Source organism: Phaenicophaeus curvirostris, unplaced genomic scaffold (assembly GCF_032191515.1).
Source record: "Phaenicophaeus curvirostris isolate KB17595 unplaced genomic scaffold, BPBGC_Pcur_1.0 scaffold_327, whole genome shotgun sequence".
In the NCBI taxonomy this organism is placed as follows: domain Eukaryota; kingdom Metazoa; phylum Chordata; class Aves; order Cuculiformes; family Cuculidae; genus Phaenicophaeus; species Phaenicophaeus curvirostris.
Window position 1 is genome coordinate 35,733 of NW_027206930.1, and position 11,635 is coordinate 47,367.

An 11,635-nucleotide genomic window follows, 5' to 3' on the forward strand; every position below is an offset into this window, starting at 1 on the left:
ATCCATAGAGCCCTATAGAGCCCCATAGAGCCCCATAGATTCCCCATAGCGCCCTATAGACACCCCATAGAGACCCCATAGAGCCCTCTAGAGACCTGTAGACCCCCATAGCACCCTATAGAGCCCCATAGAGCCCCATAGAGCCCCCATAGGGCCCTATAGAGCCCCATAGAGACCCCATAGGGACCCACAGAGTCCCACAAAGACCCATAGAGACCCCATAGAGGCCCATAGAGAACCATAGAGACCCCATAGGGACCCCATAGAGCCCTATAGAGACCCATAGAGATCTATAGAGACCCATAGAGCCACATAGCACCCTATAGAGCCCCATAGCGACCCCATAGAGACTCCATAGAGCCCCATAGCACCCTACAGAGCCCCATAGCGACCGATAGAGACCCCATAGGGACCCCATAGAGCCCTATAGAGCCCTATAGAGACCCATAGAGACCCTGTAGAGCCCCATAGCGACCCCATAGGGACCTATAGAGCCCCATAGAGACCCCATAGAGCTCTACAGAGCCCCATAGAGATCCATAGAGCCCTATAGAGCCCCATAGAGCCCCATAGATTCCCCATAGCGCCCTATAGACACCCCATAGAGACCCCATAGAGCCCTCTAGAGACCTGTAGACCCCCATAGCACCCTATAGAGCCCCATAGAGCCCCATAGAGCCCCCATAGGGCCCTATAGAGCCCCATAGAGACCCCATAGGGACCCACAGAGTCCCACAAAGACCCATAGAGACCCCATAGAGGCCCATAGAGAACCATAGAGACCCCATAGGGACCCCATAGAGCCCTATAGAGACCCATAGAGATCTATAGAGACCCATAGAGCCACATAGCACCCTATAGAGCCCCATAGCGACCCCATAGAGACCCCATAGAGCCCCATAGCACCCTACAGAGCCCCATAGCGACCCATAGAGACCCCATAGGGACCCCATAGAGCCCTATAGAGACCTATAGAGACCCATAGAGCCCTATAGAGACCTATAGAGACCCATAGCGACCCATAGAGACCCCATAGGGACCCCATAGAGCCCTATAGAGCCCCATAGCGCCCCACAGAGACCCCATAGAGCTCCCACAGAGCCCTATAGAGACCCATAGCGACCCATAGAGCCACATAGAGCCCTATAGATACCCCATAGAGCCCTATAGAACCCCCATAGGGACCACATAGAGCCCTATAGAGACCCCATAGGAACCTCATTGGGACCCCATAGGGCCCTATAGAGCCTCCATAGGGCCCTTTAGAGGCCCATAGAGACCCCATAGGGACCCCACAGAGACCCATAGAGACCCATAGAGCCCCCAGTGCCCCCTAAACCCCCTCAATTGCCCCCCAAACCCCTCAATTGCCCCCCAAACCCCCTCAATTGCCCCCCAAACCCCCTCAATTGCCCCTCGAACCCCCTCAATTGCCCCCAAACCCCCTCAATTACCCCCCAAACCCCCTCAATTGCCCCCAAACCCCCTCAATTGCCCCCCGAACCCCTCAATTGCCCCCTAAACCCCCTCAATTGCCCCTCGAACCCCTCAATTGCCCACCAAACCCCCTCAATTGCCCCCCAAACCCCCTCAATTGCCCCCCGAACCCCCTCAATTGCCCCCCAAACCCCCTCAATTGCACCCCGAACCCCCTCAATTGCCCCCCAAACCCCCTCAATTGCCCCTCGAACCCCCTCAATTGCCCCTCGAACCCCCTCAATTGCCCCCCAAACCCCCTCAATTGCCCCTCGAACCCCCTCAATTGCCCCCCAAACCCCCACAATTGCCCCCCAAACCCCTCAATTGCCCCCTAAACCCCCTCAATTGCCCCCCAAACCCCTCAATTGCCCCCCAAACCCCCTCAATTGCCCCTCGAACCCCCTCAATTGCCCCCCAACCCCCCTCAATTGCCCCCCCAGCCCCCCAAAATCCCGTGTCCCCCCCCCCCTTTCCAGCTGCTGGCAGCACTGGGGGCGGCCGAGGATTCCGGGGGGGCCCCGGGGGACCCCGAGTTGTCGGCGCTGGAGAAGGAGACGCGGGAGCTGGAGGATGAAGCCGAGCGAGGGAGGGGGCAACTGGGAGAACTGGGAGCAGGTGGGGCCCCCCCAAAATGGGGAGGGGGGACCCCTAAATTGGGGGTTGGGGGGGGACCAAAAATGATGGAGAGCTTAAAATTGGGGGGGGGGCAGGATTTTGGGGGGGGTCTCAGGGGCTTGGGGGGGGGTCTCAGGGCTTTGGGGGGGGGTGTCTCATGTTTTGGGGTGTCCCCCCCCCCCCTCTTGGCTCAGGGCTGGCAGAGCTGGTGGCCCTGTTGCCCCCCAGGGAGGACTCGACCCCCCCCCCGCCCCCCCCCGATTGGGATCTGGGGGGGGCAACTGCGACGCCTCGAAGAGGGGGTGACCCGGCTGCTGCTGGGGGGGGGGGAGCCCCCCCAAACTGCGGTGAGGGGCACATAGGGGGGGGGAATTGGGGGGCGGGGGGGGCAATTGAGGGGGTAATTTGGGGCCTGGGGGGGCAATTGAGGGGTTTGGGGGGGTAATTTGGTGCCTGGGGGGCAATTGAGGGGATTGGGGGGGCAGTTTGGGGCCTGGGGGGGGCAATTGAGGGGGTAATTTGGGGCCGGGGGGGGCAATTGGGGTGCTGGGGGGGGAACTGGGGGGCGGTTTGGGGCCTGGGGGGGGCAATTGAGGGGTTTGGGGGGGTAATTTGGGGCCGGGGGGGGCAATTGAGGGGTTTGAGGGGGTAATTTGGGGCCTGGGGGGGTAATTGAGGGTTTTGGGGGGTAATTTGGGGCCTGGGGGGGCAATTGAGGGGTTTGGGGGAGTAATTTGGGGCCTGGGGGGGCAATTGAGGGGCTGGGGGGGGAACTGGGGGGCGGGTTGGGGCCTGGGGGGGGCAATTGAGGGGTTTGGGGGGGTAATTTGGGGCCTGGGGGGGTCAATTGAGGGGGTAATTTGGGGCCTGGGGGGGCAATTGGAGGGCTGGGGGGGGAACTGGGGGGCGGTTTGGGGCCTGGGGGGGGCAATTGAGGGGTTTGGGGGGTAATTTGGGGCCTGGGGGGCAATTGAGGGGTTTGGGGGGGTAATTTGGGGGTCTCTATTGCCCCCCCCTCACTTTTTGGCCCCCCCCCCCAGGCTGAGCCCCCCCTGCGACGCCCCCCCCTCCCGCGCCCCCCCAGCCCCAGGTGAGCCCCATAAGTGCCCCCCCAGCCCCATAAGTGCCCCTCCAGCCCCATAAGTGCCCCCCCTCGTGCCCCTCCAGCCCCATAAGTGCCCCCCCAGCCCCATAAGTGCCCCCCCTCGTGCCCTCCAGCCCCATAAGTGCCCCCCCAGCCCCATAAGTGCCCCTCCAGCCCCATAAGTGCCCCCCCAGCCCCATCAGTGCCCCCCCAGCCCCATAAGTGCCCCCCCTCGTGCCCCCCAGCCCCATAAGTGCCCCCCCAGCCCCATAAGTGCCCCCCCTCGTGCCCCTCCAGCCCCATAAGTGCCCCCCCAGCCCCATAAGTGCCCCCCCACCCCTAGGGAGGCCCCCGCTATGGGGCAGGAGGAGGAGGAAGGGAGACCCCTGACCCACAGCGAGCTGCGAGAGAGGGCGCTGCACCAGGTAGGGGGGGGCACTTATGGGGCTGGGGGGGGCACTTATGGGGCTGGGGGGCACTTATGGGGTTGCTTATGGGGCACTTATGGGGGCACTTATGGGGCTGGGGGGCACTTATGGGGCTGGGGGGGCACTTATGGGGTTGCTTATGGGGCAGAGAGGGCATTTATGGGGCTGGGGGGCACTTATGGGGCTGGGGGGGCACTTATGGGGGCACTTATGGGGCTGGAGGGGGCACTTATGGGGCTGGGGGGGCACTTATGGGGTTGCTTATGGGGCAGAGAGGGCATTTGTGGGGCTGGGGGCACTTATGGGGCTGGGGGGCACTTATGGGGTTGCTTATGGGGCAGAGAGGGCATTTGTGGGGCTGGGGGCATTTATGGGGCTGGGGGGTACTTATGGGGTTGGGGGGCACTTATGGGGCTGGGGGGCACTTATGGGGGCACTTATGGGGCTGGGGGGGCACTTATGGGGCTGCTTATGGGGCTGGGGGGGCACTTATGGGGCCGGGGGGGCACTTATGGGGTTGCTTATGGGGCAGAGAGGGCATTTATGGGGCTGGGGGGCACTTATGGGGCTGGGGGGGCACTTATGGGGTTGCTTATGGGGCACTTATGGGGGCATTTATGGGGCTGGGGGGGCACTTATGGGGCTGGGGGGGCACTTATGGGGTTGCTTATGGGGCAGAGAGGGCATTTATGGGGCTGGGGGCACTTATGGGGCTGGGGGGGCACTTATGGGGGTACTTGTGGGGCTGGGGGGGGCACTCATGGGGCTGCCCCCCCCCCCCCCAGGTCCTGAGCCGCGAGGGCGTTGCCCCCCCCCCCCATCTCCCCTCCTCCCCGTTGCCATGGCAACCAAATATTTGGCCCCCGGTTGCCCCTGGCAACCGCAAAACTTCCCAAAACAGCCCAAAGTGACCCAAAGCCACCGGAAACGGGGGGGGGAGGGGGGACACAGAGCCCTCCCCCCCATAGCGCCCCATAGAGCCCCTATAGAGCCCCATAGCGCCCCCATAGAAACCAATAGAGCCCCATAGCGCCCCCATAGAGCCCCATAGAGACCCATAGAGACCCATAGAGACCCCTTAGGGCCCTATAGAGCCCCATAGAGCCCCATAGAGACCCATAGAGACCCATAGCGCCCCATAGAAACCAATAGCGCCCCATAGAGCCCCTATAGAGCCTCCATAGAGCCCCCATAGAGCCCCATAGGACCCCATAGCGCCCCCATAGAAACCAATAGAGCCCCATAGCGCCCCACAGAGACCCATAGAGACCCATAGAGCCCCATAGAGACCCCTTAGGGCCCTATAGAGCCCCATAGAGCCCCATAGAGCCCCTATAGAGCCCCCATAGAGACCCATAGAGACCCATAGAGCCCCATAGAGACCCCTTAGGGCCCTATAGAGCCCCATAGAGCCCCATAGAGCCCCATAGAGACCCCTTAGGACCCTATAGAGCCCCATAGAGACCCATAGAGACCCATAGAGCCCCATAGAGATCCATAGAGACCCATAGAGCCCCCATAGAAACCCATAGAGCCCCCATAGAGACCCATAGCGCCCCCATAGAAACCAATAGAGACCCATAGAACCCCATAGAGACCCATAGAGCCCCATAGAAACCAATAGAGACCCATAGCGCCCCCATAGAGCCCCCATAGCGCCCCCATAGCGCCCCCATAGAAACCAACAGAGCCCCCATAGAGCCCCCATAGAACCCCCATAGAACCCCATAGAACCCCATAGCGCCCCCATAGAAACCAATAGAGCCCCATAGCGCCCCATAGAACCCCATAGAGACCCATAGAGCCCCCATAGAACCCCATAGCGCCCCCAAAGAAACCAATAGAGCCCCATAGCGCCCCATAGAACCCCCATAGCGCCCCCATAGCGCCCCCATAGCGCCCCCATAGAAACCAACAGAGCCCCCATAGAGCCCCCATAGAACCCCCATAGCGCCCCCATAGAACCCCATAGAACCCCCATAGCGCCCCCATAGAAACCAATAGAGCCACATAGAACCCCACAGAACCCCCATAGAGCCCCATAGCGCCCCCACAGAGCCCGCATAGAGACCCATAGAGCCCCATAGCGCCCCCATAGCGCCCCCATAGAGCCTCCATAGAGCCCCATAGGGCCCCCATAGCGCCCACATAGAGCCCCCATAGAACCCCTATAGCGCCTCCATAGAACCCCTATAGAACCCCTATAGCGCCCTCATAGAGCCCCCATAGCGCCCCCATAGAACCCCATAGCGCCCCCCAGCGCCCCCATAGAAGACAATAGAGCCCCCCAGAAGCCAATAGAGCCCCCATAGAACCCCTATAGAACCCCATAGCGCCCCCATAGAGCCCCCATAGAAGCCCATAGCGCCCCCATAGAAGCCCCATAGAAGCCCATAGCGCCCCCATAGAGCCCCTATAGAGCCCCCATAGAACCCCATAGAACCCCATAGCGCCCATATAGAGCCCCCATAGAACCCCATAGCGCCCCCAGAGAGCCCCAGAGAGCCCTATAGAGACCCTATAGAGCCCATAGCGCCCCCATAGCGCCCCACAGAGCCCCCATAGAAACCAATAGAGCCCCATAGAACCCCTATAGAACCCCATAGCGCCCCCATAGAGCCCCCATAGCCCCCCTTGGGAGTCCCCTGACGTCATCCCGGGACACCCCCCCCCCCCCCCCGTCCCCCCATCCCCGACCCGCCCTCCGCACCGCCCGGCGGGGAAAGACCCGAGCGCGGCCGGAGAGCCACGAACCCGCCCGAGGGGACCCGAACCGGGACCCGAACCCGTCCGAAAGACCCGAACCGGGACCTGAACCCGTCCGGAAAGACCCGAACCGGGACCTGAACTCGTCCGGAAGGACCCGAACCGGGACCTGAACCCGTCCGGAAAGACCCGAACCCGCCCGGAAAGACCCGAACCGGGACCTGAACCCGCCCGCCGCCCGGAAAGACCCGAACCCGCCCGGAAAGACCCGAACCCGCCCGGAAAGACCCGAACCCGCCCGGAAAGACCCGAACCCGCCCGGAAAGACCCGAACCGGGACCCGAGCGCAGCCGGGGAGACCCGAACCCGCCCAGAAGGAGCCAAAAGGAGCCAAATCTGCTCAAACTGGGACTCGAACTCGTCCGAAAGGACCCAAAAAGGACCCGAACCCGTCCAAAAGGACCCAAACTGACCCAAAAAGGGGCTCGAACCCACCCAAAAGGAGCCAAAAGGAGCCAAATTGGCCCAAAAAGGGACCTGACCCCACCCAAAAGGAGCCAAAAGGAGCCAAATCCATCCAAAAGGGACCTGACCCCACCCAAAAGGAGCCAAATCCACCCAAAACGGGACTCAAACTCATCGAAAAGGACCCAAACTGACCCAAAAAGGGGCCCGAACCCACCCAAAAGGAGCCAAATTGGCCCAAAAAGGGACCTGACCCACCCAAAAGGGGCCAAATCCATCCAATTGGGACTCCAACTCCTCCAAAAGGACCCAAACTGACCCAAAAGGAGCCAAATCCACCCAAAACGGGTCTTGAACTCATCCAAAAGGACCCAAACTGACCCAAAAAGGGGCTCGAACCCACCCAAAAGGAGCCAAAAGGAGCCAAATCCACCCAAAAAGGGACCTGACCCCACCCAAAAGGAGCTAAATCCACCCAAAACGGGTCTCGAACTCATCGAAAAGGACCCAAACTGACCCAAAAAGGGGCCCAAACCCACCCAAAAGGAGCCAATCCACCCAAAAAGGACCTGACCCCACCCAGGAGGAGCCAAAAGGAGCCAAATCCACCCAAAACGGGTCTCGAACTCATCGAAAAGGACCCAAATTGACCCAAAAGGACCCAAATCCACCCAAATCGGGACTCAAACTCCTCGAAAAGGACCCAAACTGACCCAAAAGGACCCAAATCCACCCAAATCGGGACTCAAACTCATCGAAAAGGACCCAAACTGACCCAAAAGGACCCAAATCCACCCAAAACGGGTCTCGAACTCCTCGAAAAGGACCCAAACTGACCCAAAAAGGGCCCCGAACCCCTCCAGAAGGAGCCAAAGGGACCCGAACCAGGACCTGAACCCCCAAAGGGACCCAAAAGGACCCAAACCAGGAGCTAAACCGGTTCGGAGGATCCAAACCAGGATCGAACCCCAAAGGGACCTAAATCGGATTCAAACCGATTCGGAAAGACCCAAAAGGGACCCAGACGGGCCTCGAACCGGTCCAGGAGGACCCGAACCCCCAAAAAGGATCCGAATCGGGACCCAAACTCGTCTAGAAGGACCCGAACCGGTTCGGGTGAGTGGGGGGTGGGGGGTGGGGGGGGGTTTGGAACCCCCAAAACGGGACCTCGCCCTGGTGGGGGCGGGGCAGCCCCCCCCCCCTTCCCCCTTTTGCAGGATGTGGGGGGGAAGTGGATTCTCCAGTGCCTTATATGGGCATCAGCCTGAGCGGCCCCCTCCCCCCGGGAACAGGGAACCCCCCAAAACCCCTGGGACCCCCCCCCAAAAAACCCTTGGGATCCCCCCCAAAACACCTGAACACCCCCCCCCCAAACACCTGGGTGCCCCCCCAAGGCCCTGGGACCCCCCCTAAACCCAAGGGAAACACCCCAAAATCTCTGGGACCGGACCCCCCCAAAAAAACCCTTGGGATCCCCCCAAAACACCTGGTTGCCCCCCCCCCAAACACCTGGGTGCCCCCCCAAACCCCAGGGATCGCCCCAAGCCCCTGTGACCCCCCGAAAACTCCTGCAGCCCCCCTAAACCCAGGGACATCCCCGAACCCGTGGGACCCCCCCAAACCCCTCAATCTCCCATAATCCCTTAGTTTGCCCCCCAAACTCCCTTTTCTCCCCCCAAGCCCCATTTTTTCCCCTTTTCTCCCCAATTTTTCCCTCCTAACCCCCATTTCTCCCCATTTACCCCCTCTAACCCCCATTTCTCCCCCATTTACCCCCTCTAACCCCCATTTCACCCCCATTTCCCCCCTCTAACCCCCATTTCTCCCCCATTTCCCCCTCTAACCCCCATTTCTCCCCCATTTCCCCCCTCTAACCCCCATTTCTCCCCCATTTACCCCCTCTAACCCCCATTTCTCCCCCATTTACCCCCTCTAACCCCCATTTCTCCCCCATTTCCCCCCTCTAACCCCCATTTCCCCCCTCTAACCCCCATTTCTTCCTCATTTCCCCCTCTAACCCCCATTTCTCCCCCATTTCCCCCCTCTAACCCCCATTTCTCCCCCATTTCTCCCCTCTAACCCCCATTTCTCCCCCATTTCCCCCTCTAACCCCCATTTCTCCCCTCTTAACCCCCATTTCCCCCTCTAACCCCCATTTCTCCCCCATTTCCCCCCTCTAACCCCCATTTCTCCCCCATTTACCCCCTCTAACCCCCATTTCTCCCCCATTTCCCCCTCTAACCCCCATTTCTCCCCCATTTCTCCCCTCTAACCCCCATTTCTCCCCCATTTCTCCCCTCTAATCCCCATTTCTCCCCTGTAACTCCCATTTCTCCCCCATTTACCCCCTCTAACCCCCATTTCTCCCCTCTAACTCCCATTTCTCCCCCATTTACCCCCTCTAACCCCCATTTCTCCCCCATTTCCCCCTCTAACCCCCATTTCTCCCCCATTTACCCCCTCTAATCCCCATTTACCCCCTCTAACCCCCATTTCTCCCCATTTTCCCCCCCTCTAACCCCCATTTTCCCCCTCTAACCCCCATTTCTCCCCCATTTCCCCACTCTAACCCCCATTTCTCCCCCATTTCCCCCCTCTAACCCCCATTTACCCCCTCTAACCCCCATTTCTCCCCATTTTCCCCCCCTCTAACCCCCATTTTCCCCCTCTAACCCCCATTTCTCCCCCATTTCCCCCTCTAACCCCCATTTCTCCCCCATTTACCCCCTCTAACCCCCATTTACCCCCTCTAACCCCCATTTCTCCCCATTTTCCCCCCCTCTAACCCCCATTTTCCCCCTCTAACCCCCATTTCTCCCCCATTTCTCCCCTCTAACCCCCATTTCCCCCCTCTAACCCCCATTTCTCCCCATTTTCCCCCCCTCTAACCCCCATTTTCCCCCTCTAACCCCCATTTCTCCCCCATTTCCCCACTCTAACCCCCATTTCTCACCCATTTCCCCCCTCTAACCCCCATTTACCCCCCTCTAACCCCCATTTCTCCCCCATTTCCCCCCTCTAACCCCCATTTCTCCCCCATTTCTCCCCTCTAACCCCCATTTACCCCCCTCTAAGCCCCATTTCTCCCCCATTCCCCCCCCATTTCCCCCCCTAACCCCCCTCTCTCCCCTCGGCAGCCCCCATGCCCGCTCAGTGCCGCCTGCCGCTGTCGTCGCCGCTGCGCTGGGCGCAGGCGCTGAGCTGCTGCCTGGCCTTCAGCACCGCCTCGGCCGCCGGCCCCTGGCTGCCGGGCGAAGGCGACGGCTGCGTGGCCGCCTGGGCCCTCTCCTTCGCCTTCACCCTCCTCCTCCTCCTCGCCGAGGCCGCCGGCCGCTCCCCGTCCCGCCTCGACGTCCCCTTGGCCTTGGCCGCCGCCGCCGCCATGGCCTGCGCCGCCGCCTCCGTCATCTGGCCCTTGGGCCACCTCCGCGAGTCCAGGGATGCTCAACGCCCTCGCGCCCTCCGCGCCGCCGCCGCCGCCTCGTCCTGCCTCGCCGCCTGCCTCTACGCCGCCGAGGTCTTCCGCCACCGAGCCAAACCGGGCCAAGCCGCCCCGTACCTCGCCACGCCGTCCGGCCTCCTCAAAATCACCGAGACCTTCCTCGCCCTCCTCCTCGTGGGCTTGGCGGCCGAGCTGGGCGCGGGCTCGGGCCCCGAGGCGTGGCGCTGGTGCCTGGGCATCTACTGCGTGTCCTTCGCGCTGGGGGCGCTGCTGGTGGCCGGCTTCCTCTGGGGTTGCTCATATTGGGCTTGGACGCGGGACCCGGCTGTCGCGCGCCGAGCCCTGGGGGTCTACGCGGCTCTGGGCCTCGTGGCTTACGGCGCCGCCGTCGTCCTCTGGCCCCTCTACGCCTTCCGCGACGAGATGGGGGGACGCAGCCGACGGCCCGGGGGTTGCGGCCCCACCTGCCCCTGGGACCGAGAGGTGCTGGTGGCCGTGCTCACCGCCCTCAACCTGCTGGCCTACGGCGTCGATCTGGTGCAGACGGGGAGGCTGGTGCTGCTCAGGGCCTGAGGGGGAAGGAGCCGGCCCTAGGGGGGCTGAAAAGCCTCGTAAGGGGAGGGATCGGGCCCCTAAGGGGGTCCTGGGGCCTCCTGTGGGGCAGGATCAGGCCCTAAGGGGGTCCTGGGGCCTCCTGTGGGCAAGATCAGGCTCTAAAGGGGGTCCTGGGGCCTCCTGTGGGGCAGGATCAGGCCCTAAGGGGGTCCTGGGGCCTCCTGTGGGGCAAGATCAGGCTCTAGAGGGGCTGAGCACCCTCCTATGGGGCAGGATCAGGCCCTAGAGGGGTCCTGGGGCCTCCTGTGGGGCAGAATTAGGCTCTAGAGGGGTCCTGGGTCCCCCCCAGAGCAGGATCAGGCCCCTAAGGGGGTCCTGGGGCCCCCCCAGAGCAGGATCAGGCCCCTAAGGGGGTTTTGCCTCCTCCTGTGGGGCAGGATCAGGCCCTAGAGGGGTCCTGGGTCCTCCTGTGGGGCAAGATCAGGCTCTAGAGGGGCTGAGCACCTTCCTATGGGGCAGGATCAGGCCCTAGAGGGGTCCTGGGTCTCCCCCAGAGCAGGATCAGGACCCTAAGGGGCTTTTGCATCCTCCTGTGGGGCAGGATCAGGCCCTAAGGGGGTCCTGGGTCCTCCTGTGGGGCAGGATCAGGCCCTAGAGGGGCTGAGCACCCTCCTGTGGGGCAGGATCTGGCCCTAGAGGGGTCCTGGGGCCTCCTGTGGGGCAGGATCAGGCCCTAAGGGGGTCCTGGGGCCTCCTATGGGGCAGGATCCATCCCCTGAGGGGGTTTCGCCTCCTCCTATGGGGCAGGATCAGGCCCCAGAGGGGCTGAGCACCCTCCTATGGGGCAGGACCTGGGGGGGG

General features: G+C 62.2%; 1 protein-coding gene and 1 pseudogene across 2 annotated transcripts; one reads left to right on the forward strand and one right to left on the reverse strand.

Annotated features, from left to right (window-relative positions):
- Positions 1–156: 156 nt before the first annotated feature.
- Positions 157–5,271, reverse strand: LOC138734944 (shematrin-like protein 2; annotated as a pseudogene).
- A 1,041-nt stretch (positions 5,272–6,312) lies between these two features.
- Positions 6,313–11,635, forward strand: LOC138734940 (myeloid-associated differentiation marker homolog). 2 transcript variants are annotated; one of them, XR_011339655.1, is made up of 3 exons: positions 6,313–7,893; positions 9,915–11,134; positions 11,176–11,635. XR_011339655.1 is itself a non-coding variant. In XM_069882765.1 (2 exons), exon 2 carries the CDS (start codon positions 9,920–9,922, stop codon positions 10,790–10,792), a length of 873 nt encoding a protein of 290 aa, XP_069738866.1. In that variant the 5' UTR covers positions 6,313–7,893; positions 9,915–9,919; the 3' UTR covers positions 10,793–11,635. The 2 variants fall into 2 exon arrangements, 1 of the variants encoding a protein (XP_069738866.1); XM_069882765.1 differs by having other exon boundaries at positions 9,915–11,635.